Source organism: Eptesicus fuscus, chromosome 3 (assembly GCF_027574615.1).
Source record: "Eptesicus fuscus isolate TK198812 chromosome 3, DD_ASM_mEF_20220401, whole genome shotgun sequence".
NCBI lineage: Eukaryota > Metazoa > Chordata > Mammalia > Chiroptera > Vespertilionidae > Eptesicus > Eptesicus fuscus.
Genome location: NC_072475.1, coordinates 6,730,368 through 6,746,858, shown reverse-complemented (window position 1 = coordinate 6,746,858; position 16,491 = coordinate 6,730,368). Strand labels below are relative to the sequence as shown.

At 61.4% G+C, this 16,491-nt stretch overlaps 1 protein-coding gene across 1 annotated transcript in view; it reads left to right on the top strand.

Moving 5' to 3' along the window:
* The window catches only part of PRDM15 (PR/SET domain 15), a 37,535-nt gene extending 21,274 nt beyond the window's left edge, over positions 1 to 16,261 (top strand). Inside the window, exons 11-23 of the mRNA XM_054710796.1 lie at positions 603 to 770; positions 1,694 to 1,788; positions 2,807 to 2,938; positions 4,603 to 4,737; positions 5,502 to 5,665; positions 6,482 to 6,561; positions 6,898 to 7,017; positions 7,317 to 7,448; positions 9,005 to 9,088; positions 9,525 to 9,700; positions 13,106 to 13,186; positions 14,646 to 14,855; positions 15,782 to 16,261. Coding sequence (XP_054566771.1) covers positions 603 to 770; positions 1,694 to 1,788; positions 2,807 to 2,938; positions 4,603 to 4,737; positions 5,502 to 5,665; positions 6,482 to 6,561; positions 6,898 to 7,017; positions 7,317 to 7,448; positions 9,005 to 9,088; positions 9,525 to 9,700; positions 13,106 to 13,186; positions 14,646 to 14,855; positions 15,782 to 16,261 — 2,057 coding nt within the window. The remainder of the gene's footprint in view (positions 1 to 602; positions 771 to 1,693; positions 1,789 to 2,806; positions 2,939 to 4,602; positions 4,738 to 5,501; positions 5,666 to 6,481; positions 6,562 to 6,897; positions 7,018 to 7,316; positions 7,449 to 9,004; positions 9,089 to 9,524; positions 9,701 to 13,105; positions 13,187 to 14,645; positions 14,856 to 15,781) is intronic.
* Positions 16,262 to 16,491: the final 230 nt, after the last annotated feature.

The following is a 16,491-nucleotide window of genomic DNA, read 5'->3' as shown; positions in this document are numbered from 1 at the left end:
GGCAGTGAGGGCTGCCTTCAGGGCTTGTGCGGGGGACAGACCCCTGGATGGGGGTGGGGTGAGGGGCAGAGCACAGAACAACACTGAGAGGGTCGGGGCCTGTGCTGGGTATGAGGCCCTGAGATCCCTGAACCAAGGGGAGAGTCCAGGTGGTCCGGGCGAGGACAGACAGCTGGAGGGGTGCTAGCGCCATGCGGGTGCCCGATGGCCCGCTGCCTGTGCTCACCCAGTGCAGGCCTTCAGGGGACGTCCTGGCGCCTGGCGGGAGAGCGCGGTGCCACAGAGGGAGCCGGTGGGGGCTGTCCAGTTCCCGGGGGAGCACTGTGGTTCCTCGGGCGGAATCGGTGAATGCCGTGGGGGCGGGGAGTGTGGCGGAGGATGCGGGCTGGGCTTGGACAGAGAGGAGGCGAGGTAAATCTTGGGAACCAGCCCTCCAGCCTGTGCTTGGACAGCAGCACGGGTGCCCCGGCTTCCTGGCCGTGTGGTCCTCACGCCTCTCACCCCTTCACCTGCGCCCATTGCCATTCCCACGGCCGCACCGTGGAGCCTGCATCCGATGCCGTTGACCTAAAAGCTGCCGTGTCTGCTTGCTTTCTGGACAGATGACAAGACGTTCCAATGTGAGATGTGTTTCAGATTCTTCTCCACCAACAGCAACCTCTCCAAGCACAAGAAGAAGCACGGGGACAAGAAGTTTGCTTGTGAAGTCTGCAACAAGATGTTCTACCGCAAGGACGTCATGCTGGACCACCAGCGGAGGCACCTGGAGGGTGAGCGCCCTGCGCAGGGCAGGCTCCTAAGGGAGGGCGGGGAGTGGGCCCGTGTTGTCACCAGCCCTTTGGACAGAGTTTCGCCCTGCCACCATCCGATGGAGTCTTTGAGCCGTGGGGATTCAGCTCGGGCAGAGGGAGGGATTTGTAGTGTCGGGTGGGAACTGCGGGGACATTGGGAATGTCCTAAGAACCCGGGAGGGAAAGAGCTAAGGAAACGCTCTCTGTAGGAGTGAATGCTATGCAGTCATTACAAAGTTTCTCAGAGTTTCTTAGTATTATGGCAAAATGCTTCCCACATGAGAGAAAGCAGGAAGAAAACTGAAACTGCACGGGTGAGCTCTCCACCGTGTGCATGGAGCGTGTTCCAGGTGGAGGCGTTGGGGGCCGCTGACTGGTTTTCCCTGGCTCCTCCTCTGTGCACCCCGAGAGGCCCCGATGCCTGAAAGCCATAGGATTTTATTATCAGCTGACTGCACCGTGGCCCTAATTCAGCTGGTTTAATTTGAAGGATGAGCTTTAGCCTCTTTAATAGAAAGCCTGCCTACTTAGCGCCGTCTCCGAGAAGCCTGCCTTCTCCCTGAGCCTTTTCATTGGGCACAAACACCTCTAGGTCGTTCACTAGAACCTTCCACGCTGTAAAGTGAAAAACACTCGCCCTCGTATTTCCAAATGTTTCAGATGCCAGAACCCTGTCACCGAACCCGCGGGGGCTGCAGTCTCTCCTCTCCTGGGAGCCTGTAGGAGCAGCGGTTAGCGCTGATGCTCACGTCAGAGCCCAGGGACGCCCCCCACCCTCCCACTCACTCCTAAGTCTCCACACCGTGGGCAGCTGTGTCTCCGTCCTCTAACTGACACTGGGCTGCAGCAGAACTGACCAGTATCACATATTTCCTCTCTCGCTCGGGCGGTGGGCATTCCAGGCGTCCGGCGAGTGAAGAGAGAAGACCTGGAGACCAGCGGGGAGAGCCTGGTCCGCTACAAGAAGGAGCCCTCGGGATGCCCCGTGTGTGGCAAGGTAACGCCCGCGCTGCCCTGTCACCTGAACACACAGCTCATCACTTCCCGCGGTTACAAGTCGGAGCTCTGCCCACTGCCTGTCCGGGGGAAGGTTTGGGGGGACATGGACTCTCGGGGTGTCCTAAGCTGCAGCGTCCACTCATTCGTGGCCTTGTCATTGTGATCCTTCGCTGTCGAGCTGTGTCTCCAGTGAGGGAGCTTAGGGAGGAGTGTTTTCTCTTTTAGAGCCTTTCTCCTGTTTGCCACCATCTCCACCATCGTGCACCCATGCGCATGCTCTCACTCTCTTGGCATCTCTGAGACGTGTCCTTTGGCAGAGATGAGAGCCGCTCACCGGGAACGGCGGTCCTGGGGGCTTAATTCTGTCTGTTGGTGCTTGTCTCCTCTGTGGCATTTCTGAGCGACAGCACCAGCAACTGCATGGCCACGGATGTTCCTGGCATGTTCCCTGAGTGAGCGAAGCGTGATGCCACCCTCATGAGCAGATCCGTTCAGGGAGTGTCAGGCGACTCCTTAGCTTGACCTTAAATGTCCAGCAGTGCACCGCCCATCAGAGCCCCTGGGTGCTGTCAGCCTGTGAGCCACGCAGGGAGCCACGGAAGTGGGGTGTTCTTTGTGAATGAGCTCCATGGCCTTGGCTCTCCTCAGACTCGCCTCCCACGACAGGGATGTGCAGAGGTCCACTGTGTGCCCAGGGCTAGAGATCGTGTCCCTCTCGGTTGCAGAGCACTTGCTGCAGGGGCCCCAGGGGGGCTCCCCGCCCCCACCAGCTGGGGTTGTCGGGGACATAACCACCGGCCTGGGCTTGGGTAGTTGCTGGGTCTCAGCCACACGCAGTCCCCGTGAGCAGCGGCCAGGTCCGGACAATGGAGAGCGGTGGCCGCAGGTGACAGCCAGTGGCAACATGGCCGGAGTTGTTGACCTTTGCAAGAGGAAACGGAAACTTTGTGGTTACGGTTCACGCAGCGAAGCCGGTGCCGTGAGCGGCGCCTCCACGTCCGCCTCTTCGCCCGCAGGTGTTCTCCTGCAGGAGCAACATGAACAAGCACCTGCTGACCCACGGCGACAAGAAGTACACCTGCGAGATCTGCGGCCGCAAGTTCTTCCGTGTGGACGTGCTCAGGGACCACATCCACGTCCACTTCAAGGTGTGCGCCGCGCCGCGCCGTCCCGGCAGCTCACAGGGGCAGGGGGCCTCGGGCCAGCGTCCTGACCGCTGGTCAGCTTGGCCTCACGCCTCTTATCAGATGCGGCCTCGTGACCCTTTGCTGGTCTCGGGCAGCCCCACCGCAGGGCTCCAGTCCAGTGCCCCCCGCCGGGTGGACGGGGGGCGGGGTCTGCTTCCCTTCTCCCTGCCTCGAGGGAAGTGAGGAGTTGGCCGGAGCTGGGGAGGCGGCGAGGACTTGGGGCCTTCGGGGCAGGAGAAGTGCAGGTCCAGGGAAAACAGATGGAGGTGGTGCTGCGGCCCCGATGAAGCTGGGCGCCCACCCTCGTCACCTGCCTGCAGCTCAGTGACGGGGCACTTCCCAGCCCCGGTGCAGGTTGGGATTTCTCTGGGCAGATGCTGGGGAAAGTGGGGGCGAGGCAGGAGTGTGGGGGGCGCCCAGTGCAGGTGCAGAGCCGTGTGGACCAAGCTGAGGAGGAAGGAGGGGCCCCAGGAGGGCAAAGAGCCTCAGGGAGAAGGGCTTGGACCTCCCGGGACCCTGCCATGTCCCAGCCGGGACCTGGGGGTGCTAGTTCTGCCACCCCCTGCGCCCCCACGTCTCTGAGCCCTGCCATGGGAAGTGGGTTTCCCTGAGCGTTAAATTAGACCCGACAGTGACGGGCCCGGCGGGTCTGAGTGCCCGTGGCCGTGGCCTGTGATCAGGTGCCAGTCCTCCTCGGGCAGTTCTCCTCTGAGAGAGGGGTGCCCCTTCTTTGCTGACAGAAACTAGGGGTTCAGTGTGAGTCGGTGTGAGAGTCCACAGTGGAAGAGACAGAACGGCGGCCCTTGTTGAAACCTCGTGCTTCCACCGAGGGTGCAGAGGGAGGGGCGGCGAGCTCTCCGAAGGAGCCCGTCCTCTCGGGGTTCTGAGTCTGCTCCCTGGTGAAACGTGCCCTCGGTGCCATGCGAACTGGCAGCCTCTGCCTGAGATGGGCAGAGGCAGGGAAAGGGGACAGCGCCCTCTGCGGCCGCTGGAAGGAGCTGCCGAGACAGGGAGCCAACCACCAAGCATGGAGAGGCCTCCTCCCCCGCAGTGGTGGCTGCTGGCTCCTGCAACGCTGCTCCCTCAGGTCCGGGCTCGCCCCCATGGCGGCTCTTCCTGTGTTTCTTGCCTGCGGATAGCTGCTGGCATGATCCTTGCGGTCTTTTGCAGAAAAGTAAATGGAACTTCAGGAACTTCGGGGCCAGCCCGGTCACGTCCCTCAGGAGGAGGCCTTAGAGGCCACTGACCCACCCCACTGACAGAAGCCACCGTCGAGGCCAGGGACGTTAGGTGTTCCCAAGTGCAGGCAGCGCCAGGCTCACACCCGGGCCCACGGGAGGCAGTTTGCTGCTCCCTGCCACCCCTCGGGGTCGGTGCTGCTCGAGGCAGAATTATTTGAATGTGAGCAGGGGCCTGGTGGGTCTACCATCAGGGCACTGGGGTGTGCAGGTGACCCGAGGGAGAGTGTCTGCGTGGGGCCCACACAGGACGCAGCAGGCGGGAGCTCCGTAGGCGTCCTACCCGCAGAGGCGCTGCCTCTCCACGGGGGGAGCCTCCTGCTGCCGTGGACGAGGGGCCGGTAGAGCTTTGCCACGCGGGTCAGAAGTCGGCTCTGGCTTTTCCAGGACATCGCGCTGATGGATGACCACCAGAGGGAGGAGTTTATTGGCAAGATCGGGATCTCCTCCGAGGAGAACGATGACAATTCTGACGAGAGCGCAGACTCGGAGCCTCACAAGTACAGCTGCAAAAGGTGCCAGGTAACTGCCGCTCGGAACAGGCCGCGGACCCCCCAGGCCCGGCTCGGTGGGCTCGGTCCCGGTGGTGGCCACTCGCACACACAGCTGTCCTGCTGGCTGCCCCCCATCACTTGGTTCTCGGGGAGGATGCTGGTCTCACTGCTGTCACACGACCACCCTCGTGGAACCTGTCTCCTGGCTGGCCTGCGTACGGCTGTGTGGCTCACCGGGTGGGATCTGGCTCCCTGGAGGTCGGCCGCATGAGGGGCCTCCTCCCCCCCTCGGGCCAGTGGCTCTTCACCACAGCCTGCCCCGTGCCTGGAAGGGGGGCGTGCTCAGAGGGGGTGGTTCTGTGCTCAGAGGGCCCGGGCTCAGCCGCGTGCTGTATGAAGGTGGTCCCTGCACTGGGTCCCCTGCCTGGGAACACGCAGTTCACGCCTGTGGAGTGCAGGTGCCCATGTTCTCTGCGAGCACCAGCCCGTGTGCCCATCCTGGCGCCTGCCATGCGCCTGCCAGGACCCTTGGGTGTGAGTGAGGTCAGGGAGGTCAGTGGGTGGAGAGGAGGCAGTCGGGCCCCGCTGGTCTGAAGAGGAGCGGGAGGCCCGGGAGCAGCTGGGGTCCACTTCTCACATCCTCCACTGCAGTTTGCCAGGGCTGCCCCTGCCCTAGGCGAGCCCTCCTCACCTGCCAGGGTGAGGGCTCTCACCAGCGTCCCTGCCCTGTGGTGCGCGGCAGTGCGCGCCGAGCTGCGAGCTGTGCGAGTGGTGAGCGTGTCCTGTCCGCAGCTCACCTTCGGCCGCGGGAAGGAGTACCTGAAGCACATCATGGAGGTGCACAAGGAGAAGGGCTACGGCTGCAGCACCTGCAACCGGCGCTTCGCCCTCAAGGCCACCTACCACGCCCACATGGTCATCCACCGCGAGAACCTGCCCGACCCCAACGTGCAGAAGTGAGGCTCCCGGGCCTGCGGGCTCCGCGCTGGGTGGTGCCCGAGGGAGGTGCCCGAGGGAGGGGCAGAGAAGCCATGCTGAAGGGGCAAGTCCCTCTGCTCTGGGAGCCCCACTGGGTCCCGGGAAATACCTGTCCTCCACCGGTCCTGCCTCGGCCCCATCCCCTGCCAGGACTCAGCATGAGCGGCGCAGTACAGGCCTGGGGAGCCACCAGAAGCCCTTTCCCCGGTGATCAGGGGCCCTGAAGGCCAGCCCCGCGTCCCGCTGCAGCCGGGATCCGTGCTCTGAGCCTGAGCGAGTGTGGATGGTTACGGCCGCAGTGGCCGCAGTGGCCAGCTCGGGTCGCCAGAACAGAGTGCGCAGGCCGGAGGCCCGAGATCAAGGTGTCGCAGGGCTGACTCCCTCCCACTGTGAGAGGGACTCTGCCCCAGGCCCCTCCTTGGCTTATACACGGCCCTCATCGCCCGTGTCTGCACACGGTCATCCCGCTACCTGTGCCTCTGTGTCCACACTTCCCCTCGTCATAAGGACACCAGTCATACTGGCTCAGGGCCCGTGCCAGAGACCATCTCAGCCTCATCACTTGTTAAGCCCTGATCTCCAGATACAGTCGCCTTCTGGGGAACAGGGGGTCAGGGCTGAAACATGGATCTGAATTGGGGGCCACATTAAGTTCACGACAGCCCTCAGCCCTCCAGTCTTTGTCTTCTGTCATCTCCATTACACCTTTGGTCTCCCGGTGCCCAGGAAAGGTGTGCCTGCTGCAGGCGGCCCCCCACAGGCCGGGCCGCCCTGAGGCTTCCGTCTGGTTTCAGGTACATCCACCCCTGCGAGATCTGCGGGCGGATCTTCAACAGCATCGGGAACCTGGAGCGGCATAAGCTCATCCACACGGGTAGGTGGTCCTGTCGGCACAGGCCCCGGCTGAACGGGGTCGGCTGCCTTCTCCGCCGGCTTCGTGCGCAGAGCAGTCGCGCATCGTCCCCCTCAGCGCATTCCCCCGTCCCGCTTCTCCTGTCCTGGCCACGGTGTCCGCTCCGGCACGTCCTGCCTCATCACCGCTCCAGGTCCTCGGAGCCTCCTCCCGAAGAGCCCAGAGGAGGCTCTGAGGAGGCGGAGGGAGGGGAGGCCCCTTCCGGCCGCGGGAGGCCGCCTTCCTTCCCGTTCTGCCTCCATGCCTTACCCACGCCCGCGGGCCTTCCAGGATTGACATGGGTGCGTTTGTTGGTAGGGGTGAAGAGCCACGCCTGCGAGCAGTGTGGGAAGTCCTTCGCCAGGAAGGACATGCTGAAGGAGCACATGCGTGTGCACGACAACATCCGGGAGTACCTGTGCGCCGAGTGCGGGAAAGGTACGGTCCCAGGCGCGCCCACCTGGCGCTGGAGCTGAGCCTTCAGGGGTGCAGCTGCCTGCTCCCCATTGTGGGGAGAGCCGTTCAGAGCGGAGCCCTCCTTCTCTTCCCCCTTCCTGACACCTGTGCCTGCCCAAGGGTTGGGGTGTGGGCACTGCAGGGGGGTCAGGGGCTCAGGCGCTAGGGGGATCCTGGGCATGGGCAGAGACGGGTCCAGGGCGCGGTCTCTGTAGGGGGTCCAGGTGCGGGCACGGTGGCGCGGGGGGGCGTGGCGGGCGCCCACCTGCCTCTGTCCACAGGCATGAAGACCAAGCACGCGCTGCGCCACCACATGAAGCTGCACAAGGGCATCAAGGAGTACGAGTGCAAGGAGTGCCACCGCAAGTTCGCGCAGAAGGTCAACATGCTCAAGCACTACAAGCGGCACATCGGTGAGTCCTGGCCGGGCGCCGGCGTGCGGCAACCGCCGGGCCTCGCGCCGAAACGCTGGCTGCTTCTCACTTTCCTTAGCTCCCAACGGCCGGGTCCGAGCGAGCTCTGCTCCGGGAGGTGCGGGGAGGCAGCGGGCATCTGGGAGGCGTCCCGTCCTCGCAGGCGCCCTGGTGCGTGTCCCTGCGCGTGCGCACAGGAGTCCAGGCGGGAGTTTGGCGACACTTGCCAGTTCTGCAGAGCCCTTGCCCTGCGCAGCCACTCCCTGTGGGAACGGAACGTGTGCCTAGGAAGGGATCAGGCCGGGTCCCAGAGGTGTGTGCGAGCTGACCTCAGATCCTGGGACATCCTAAGTGCCCGTCGCAGGGCAATGGCTCATTGTGCGGCCATGCAGAATGCAGCCATCAAAAGCGGTGAGATTCGCGGTCGTTCACGTGGCGCTCACGGAGGAAAAGCGGCCTCTGCGACGTCGGTGTGAGCACGCTGTTCGTAAACGTTGACGTGTGGGTCCATGTGGGGTGCGCGGGGTTCAGGCAGACACCAGCACAGAAGGAAGCTTGCCCCGGGTGGTGGGATTGGTCTGAGTCCGACATTCCTGGCAAGAGCCTCTCTGCCGTGGTTCCCTGTCCTCCCTAAAATGGCCTTGGGTCCCGCCACTGCCTGGCCCAGCTTACCGTGCGCCTCAGCTGTCTGTCCAGGCCACCGTGCAGGTCTGCTGGGTCCCCACGCACGGGTTGTACAGCGTGTGCCCTTGTCTTCCTGGGAAGCTCGCCTGTTATCCGCCTCACCTTCTCTGGGGAGCTTTCTTGCTCCCCGGGACTGGGTCCCGGCCGCCTCTAGTGCTGCAATGCTGTACCGCTCCCCAATACTGCTCTGCCTACCCGCCTCCGCGCTCCACCTGCTGCTGCACCCACTGCTAGCGGGCGGTGGCCTCTGCCCCTTCGGCCCCTCCTCCAGCCGCGATGGGCCCAGGCCCTGTGCCTCCCGGGGGCTCTGTGTACTCACAGGACCCGATTGGTGGGCCCTTCAGCTCACGTGTCGTGTTCCATTTTGGAGGAACCTTTGTTTAAGAGGCTTTCTCGGGTCCACATTCTTGCCAGTTTGGGGAGTACATCTGTCCTGCTCGCCCGATGCTTGCTCCCCAGGTTGCAGGCAAGCAGGATGATCGCCCCAGACTGATGGCCGGTGGGGGCACTGGGGTAACGTAACCACCTGCTTCCTAAGCTTGGTGTCTGCCTTCCCTTGTCACGAGCTAATGCAGAATAAAGCTCAGTGAGTCGGATTCCGCTCATTCGGAATGACTGGCAGTCCCGTGGGCCTGGGCTGAAACTGACCTGCCACCCCTCCTGAGGAAGCACTTTTCGAAGTCACCTGCAGAGGGCAGAGTTCCCAAGCCACAGCTCAGTGCCTACCAGCAAACGTTTACTCTGTCTCCTGGCAACCTACCTTCCCCGCAGCCTCTCCAAGTACCCACCCGACCAGTGTCAGGGACAAGACTCCGCTGCGTGTAGGTAAAGCACTACGAAATCTCTGAAGTTAAGTGTGCCTTTTTCTGCAGGGATTAAAGATTTCATGTGTGAATTGTGTGGAAAGACGTTTAGTGAGAGAAACACCATGGAGACCCACAAGCTCATCCACACAGGTAAGCAGGGTGCGGCCTGGGGGGTGGGGGGCGGGGACGGCTGTGTGACCCTGCATTGCAGACTGTTTTAGAGTATTGGGTGCCGTCCTGCCTCAGTGGTGGCCCATTGCCTCCTGAGAATCAGCCCAGGACAGCTTTCAAATATCTATTCTTAAAGTTTCGATTATTGGAGCAGTGACGTGGCTCCACGCTCAGCGCGGGAGGAGGCCACTGTCCTACTCGCCTCAGGCTGTGCCTGTCCCATTGGCCTGACCTGGGACGGTCCCAGCAGCACACGCAGAGGTGAAGCAGCTCCTGCCTGTCCTGCAGGCTGTGGGGCAGCCTCGCTCATGACCTGTGCTTGTCTTTTCCTCCCTGTGTGTGTGTGTGTGTGTCTCTGTGTGTGTGTATCTGTGTGTGTGTGTGTGTGTGTGTGTGTGTGTGTGTGTGTTTGTAGTGGGCAAGCAGTGGACCTGCTCCGTGTGTGACAAGAAATACGTTACCGAGTACATGCTGCAGAAGCACGTGCAGCTCACGCATGACAAGGTCGAGGCACAGAGCTGCCAGCTGTGCGGGACCAAGGTGTCCACCAGGGCCTCCATGAGCAGACACATGCGACGCAAGCACCCAGAGGTGAGCATCCTCCTCCCTGCCCACCCCCACCCCACCCGCCTGGTCCCTCTGCCCTCTGCCTGGTGCAAGCTTCTTTTGACCGGAGACCCCAGACCCCTGGCTCATAGGTCTGTCTCCCTTTGCAGACCCGGAATTGCAGACCCCTTCTCTCCCAGACCCCTGGCTCATAGGTCTGTCTCCCTTTGCAGACCCGGAATTCCCCAAGGCCGGGCCTGGGTCTTAGGTTCCCTCTGCATTGCAGCACCTGCATGTGGGAGGGAGGCCCTGAATGAACAGAGAGAAGAGCCTTGCTTGTTATTTGCTAAGGTTCCAGATTCGTTTTCACTGGCATTACAGCAAGATGAAAGTTCAAGCCTGCCCCTTGCCCCAGTCTTTCCTTTGAGTGGCTAAGAAAATGTGCAGAGTGGGTAGTGTCCAGGGGGAGTTGGGGGCGGTCACAGGGTGGCATTGAGGACCCAGAGGGCGCACTTGTGGAAGCCAGAAGACTGGCTCACCTGGAAGCCGGTTCTAGAGGAAGGTCCAGGGCATTAATAACTGATTGCGCTTTAAAAAGAAGCAACCTGGAAAACAAAACCAGAAGGAAATGCAGGCAACCAGCTCAGATCACCAGAGGGAAGGCTCTAAGCAGAGGAGCAGCGAAAGGTGTCACGAGCAAACACCTCCGCTTTGGCTGCGTGAGCCCCGTGACACTTAGAAGTGACGGAGTTCACCAGCAAGCAAGCTGGGAATGGCGTGGGCGCTCTGACCGCCGGTCACAGACCCCGGCTTGACGGTAGAGACGATACGCATTCGGTGTGTGCGTGAGAGGCCGTTCGGAAAGGACCCGCCTCTGGTTAACGAACAGCAAAAGGCACTCCCCGTCACTGACTCCCAGGGACGCAGGCGCTAACGTGGCAGGTGCCACCCTCCGTCCACGAGAGAGCCAGGAGGTTTTTAGATTCAGAGTGGCCCTGCCGTGGCTGTCCGGTGGCAGGCAGCAGGGCGGTGTCCCCAGTGCTTTAGGAATGATGCTTCGGACACCTCCATGCCAAGCCAGAGGGATGGGTTACAGTAGTGATGGTTTAGCAGTGTGCTTGGCTCTGTAAACAGAGTTCCAAATAAAACTGTGAGAAGGCAGGATGCGCTGTGTGAGTAACACAGCATACGTCCAACGCGCTGTGCGTGTGTCTGCAGTACTCACCCTTGTCGTGTAAATGAGACAGGTGAGGACAGAGAGGAAGGACGCAGCACACGGTGGTTTTCTCCTGGGGGTGAAGTATGGTCATTTCTCTATGTGCTTCTCCCTTTTTTTTATAGCAAAGGTGGGGATTTACTGGAGAACAAATACAGGAGAGGGAAAGAGTCCCACAGAATGGACTCCCACGTGGGGAGGGGGAAAGGTCCCACAGAATGGACTCCCACGTGGGGAGGGGAAAGGGTCCCACAGAATGGACTCCCACGTGGGGAGGGGAAAGGGTCCCACAGAATGGACTCCCCGTGGGGAGGGGGAAGGGTCCCACAGAATGGACTCCCCGTGGGGAGGGGGAAGGGTCCCACAGAATGGACTCCCCGTGGGGAGGGGGAAGGGTCCCACTCTGTTTCTCCATTTTCAATCATTTCCTTTAATGAATGTAAATTACCTTTGCTGTTGTAAGAGCACAGTTGGCCTCACTGTGGGGAGGAGATGTCATCGTCTCCTCGGGAGCCTCGCAGTGTCCTCGGCAGCCTGGGGCCCTCCAGCAGTGCCGGGTCACCAGCATGCCGGGTCACCAGCAGGGCCGGGGTCACCAGCAGGGCCGGGTGGTCACCAGCAGTGCCGTGTCACCAGCAGGGCCGGGTCACCAGCAGTGCCGTGTCACCAGCAGTGCCGGGTCACCAGCAGGGCCGGGTCACCAGCAGTGCCGGGTGGTCACCAGCAGTGCCGGGTGGTCACCAGCAGTGCCGGGTCACCAGCAGTGCTGGGGGGTCACCAGCAGTGCCGGGTCACCAGCAGTGCCGGGGTCACCAGCAGTGCCGGGTGGTCACCAGCAGTGCCGGGGTCACCAGCAGTGCCGGGTCACCAGCAGTGCTGGGGGGTCACCAGCAGTGCCGGGTGGTCACCAGCAGTGCCGGGTGGTCACCAGCAGTGCTGGGGGGTCACCAGCAGTGCTGGGGGGTCACCAGCAGTGCCGGGTCACCAGCAGGGCCGGGTCACCAGCAGTGCCGGGTGGTCACCAGCATGCCGGGTCACCAGCAGTGCTGGGGGGTCACCAGCAGTGCCGGGTGGTCACCAGCAGTGCCGGGTGGTCACCAGCAGTGCTGGGGGGTCACCAGCAGTGCCGGGTCACCAGCAGGGCCGGGTCACCAGCAGTGCCGGGTGGTCACCAGCATGCCAGGTCACCAGCAGGGCCGGGTCACCAGCAGTGCCGGGGTCACCAGCAGTGCCGGGTGGTCACCAGCAGTGCCGGGGTCACCAGCAGTGCCGGGTCACCAGCAGTGCCGGGGGGTCACCAGCAGTGCCGGGTGGTCACCAGCAGTGCCGGGGTCACCAGCAGTGCGGAGTCCTCCAGCAGTGCCGGGTGGTCACCAGCAGTGCCGGGTCACCAGCAGTGCCGGGTCACCAGCAGGGCCGGGTCACCAGCAGTGCCGGGTGGTCACCAGCAGTGCCGGGTCACCAGCAGTGCCGGGTCGCCAGCAGTGCCGGGTGGTCACCAGCAGTGCCGGGTCACCAGCAGTGCCGGGTCACCAGCTGTTTGGATGAGGAACACTTACAGACAGACTTCTACATTTCCCTGATCTTGTAGTTTTTCTACAGCGAATTCCCTTTCTTGGTAACTCGCCTGCCTTACACCTTCTTGGAGTGTTCGTTCCCGCTCTGCATGCGTGTTCCATTGTCTCACTTCTGACTGGATTCGCTTAAGTAGCCACAGTCCAGGGGCAACCGGCAGAGGCAGGTTCATGGTCGAGGACCCCGCAGCTGGTGGAAGGGACGTGTGGGCCCCGGGAGGGCGTGAGCTCGGCGTGGGGGCTGCAGTCAGGGCCAGGCAGTGTGGCTCAGGGAGAGAAGGTGGGGGCGCAGGTACCCACCTTGGGGCAAGTTAAAAAGTAACGTTTAAGGTATAAATGTTTCGTTTTTGGTAATTCCTTATGGGACATTGATGTGAAATAACATGATTCACTGAAATTTCACTTGCTGAAAGCACATTAGTAGACAAAAAAGGGAGGAAAGACAGTGTCCCCCTCGGGCATGGGTGACAGGGTCAGGGGGCACCCTCCATGCGCAAGTTCATTGCAGACCCGGGAGGTGAGGGCACCCGGCATGAGGGGAGGACAGGAGCGGGTGGGGTTCTGGAAGCAGGCTTCCGAGGTCCGTCCTGATGCACACACGGACGATGCCCAAGACGGAGCAGGGAGAGCCATCCCGCTCACTGCCCGGCTCTCCCGCAGGTGCTGGCCGTGAGGATCGACGACCTGGACCACCTGCCGGAGACCACCACCATCGACGCCTCGTCCATCGGCATCGTGCAGGTGAGCACAGAGCGGCCTGCGGGGCGGGCGTGGCACGGGGACTCCCGATACGCAGACACCTCGGGGTGGGGCCTCCAGAACCCCGGCAGACTCGGGAGCACTTCGGGAAGCCCCGTAGTCCATGCTTTGCGTCTCACCTGCTTTTCATGCTCCATCTTTCTGGTCAGTCTTCTCTCCAAGAGCCTTTTCGTTTCTGTAAGTTTCTAGAACTGTAAGGAGTCACTGATGTGACGTGGAGGCTGGTGAGTTTGAAATCTCAGGGTGGAGGGCAGACCGGAGACCCAGGGCAGGGTGGATGCTGCAGCTCACGGCTGAAGGCCAGTGGAGGCAGAATTCCCTTTTCCTCCAGGGCCCCCGTCTTCTCTCCCAGGGCCTTCGCCTGATTGGATGAGGCCCACCCGCAATAGAGGGCAGTCTGCTTTACTCGGTGTCCACTGATTTAATGTTCATGTCGTCTAAAGAATACCTTCACAGCAACATCTGGACTGGGTTTGACCAAACAATTGGCCCCCCACCCCAGCCAAGTTGGCACTCAACATTAACCATCACAGATAGTTCCCAGGAGAGCTTAGCATAATTAGGTTATATACGAAAATTCACTTTCCATGTATTAGATGAACCCACTTTTTAAAGGAGTTTTTAGGCAATGCCTTCATAAAAATTTCTTTTATTACAAAGAGAACATGTCACACTCTGAGCTGCTTTAAAGTCATATTTCTAGCTCTTTCTTTTTGAAATGGTGTTTTGAGCACAGTGCTCAGGTGCCAGGCTGGACTGCGTGAGTGTGAGAACGCCTGTAGTGCCCCGTGAGGGCAGTCCCACGTGACCAGGCCTGGCAGGTTTCTCTGGGTCACTGCCACTGGACCGGACCAAGTCTCGTGGGAGGGCCCCAGAGGTCTGGGAGGGTGGAGGACCGGAGTGGAGTTCCTGGCTGGACACCCCTGCCCAGGGGCCTCAGCGACTGGCCGTGGGCACCAGCTCCCAGAAAAGCATGTGGGGCACCATCTGGGTCGCTGATGGCTGGGCCTGTTCGCTGTCCCCCGAGGAGATGACCGTCTGGTTCCTGTGGTCAAACCCGTTTTGATCCAAGACATTCTGGGGGTGAGAACCTGATGTGGAAACTTTTGTAGCCTCAGGCCGAGCTCATCAGGAATGAAACAGTGGCTTACAAATTTTATTTTTTATATTTTTGTTTATATTTCACCCCCAAAATGTAGCTTTTTAAAATGGGACTTATATGTAATTTCCTCCACTTAACAAAAATCCCTGGAACTTCCTCGATCTTTAGAAATGCAAGTGATCATACAGACTGTGGCCACTGTGTTTCCTGCGGCAGCTGAAGGCCCGAGAGCCTCAGCGCTGACCCTGGATGTGACCCTGGATGTGACCCTGGACCACGCTGGCCACCTGGGCTCACGACGCATTGGCCTGCGAGTTGCTGAAACTTCTTTTCCCGCAGCCGGAGCTGAGTCTGGAGCAGGAAGATTTGGCAGAAGGGAAGCCCGTGAAAGCGGCCAGGAGAAGCCACAAGAGGAAGCAGAAGCCGGAAGAGGAGGCCGGGGCACCGGTGCCAGAGGACGCAGCCTTCAGCGAGTACTCGGAGAAGGAGCCCGCGTTCACGGGCGGCGTGGGCGACGAGACCGACTCTGCCGTGCAGAGCATCCAGCAGGTGGCTGCTTCCTGTGCTGGAGCTGGGGCCCATCACTGTGCGGGGGCAGCTGCCCTGGGCGCCGGGGGGGGGGGGTGTGGTGGAGAGGGAGATTGAGGCGGGTGGGGTCCACATGTACCCGCTCCCCTCCCCGTCTCTCATGCTGTGGGGGCCGTTTTCACCTAAGTGCTTCCCAGCGTAGACCGAGAAATCACACTTGTCATTCATTGTGAGTGGCAGCAGGACGCTCTGGATGTAAGGAGAGCCGCTCCCCTGGTTGGGCATCAGGAGTGTCAGAGCGTCTCTTCGTTGTGGACATGGCCCAGGCCCTGCCGCCCGGTCAGGGAGAGCGGACCCTGCAAACCGAAGGAGCCGTCCTGGGGGGTGGAGGCGGGAGGACAGGCGGCCAATCTGCTGCTGAGATAGACTCTTCCCCTTGGCTCCTCCCCACCGCTCTGTGTGAGGCCGCAAACCTCTCTCAGTGCCCGGTGCTGGCGGACACGTTTGCTTGGTCTCCCATCCTCTGCACCACAGAAAGCCGCTGTCTGTCATCCGTTAGCTGTTGCTCCTGCAGACTTGTCCGCCGCCCTGTTAGTTCCTAGTCGGGCTTTTCACTGACCACCACCACGGCCCTTCAGGGACGAATATTCAGTGACCGGTCTTTCTCGTTATTACTTTCCTCCCTTGTTTTCTAGCCCGTGGAATCGTTTGCTTCTCAGTTCCACCTGATGGCCTCTGTGCTTGTGGCTGTGTCCTCTTTCTCCCTCTCACCAGAGTTATTGTTTCCGGACAAAATTAACCTGATTTCATCTTTCACCCAAAGATGCTTCGCTCTCTCCTTCGGGCTGTGCTTATTCCAGCGCGATGAGCCCGCCCCTGTCACAGCGCAGAGAGGGAACCTGCGTCCTCCCCGTTCAGGAACTCACTGCCTATGTTGGCTCTTCCAGGTGGTGGTGACTCTGGGGGACCCGAACGTGACCACTCCATCGAGCTCGGTTGGCTTGACCAACATCACCGTGACGCCCATCACCACGGCAGCCGGGACTCAGTTTACCAACCTCCAGCCGGTGGCCGTTGGGCACCTAACCACCCCGGAACGTCAGCTGCAGCTGGACAACTCGATCCTGACCGTGACCTTTGACACCGTCAGTGGCTCCGCCATGTTGCACAACCGCCAGAACGACATCCAGCTGCACCCCCAGCCGGAAACCTCGAACCCGCAGTCCGTGGCCCACTTCATCAACCTGACCACGCTGGTCAACTCCATCACGCCCCTGGGGAACCAGCTCAGTGACCAGCACCCGCTCACGTGGCGGGCAGTGCCCCAAACGGACGTGCTGCCGGCCCCGCAGCCGCAGGCCGCCCCTCCGCCGGCAGCGCAGCCCCAGGTGCCGGCCGAGCAGCAGCAGCAGATGTACAGCTACTGAGGCGCCTGGCGGAAGGGGAGCCTCAGATAGGCTTCCTTGTGTGTTGTTGAGATTTGTTTGCTGGATACCAAACAGAAAAAAGAATCACCCGTTGCAATGTAAGTAAGGTTGACTTAGCTTTTGCAGAATTGTCTCCAAATCCCCCAGCAACCATCATGGTCCGCCAGCTTGGCTGCAGCAGGTGGCTGTAGACCCAAGCAGGTTGCAGGCGCTGCCTTAGCCGGGCAGCT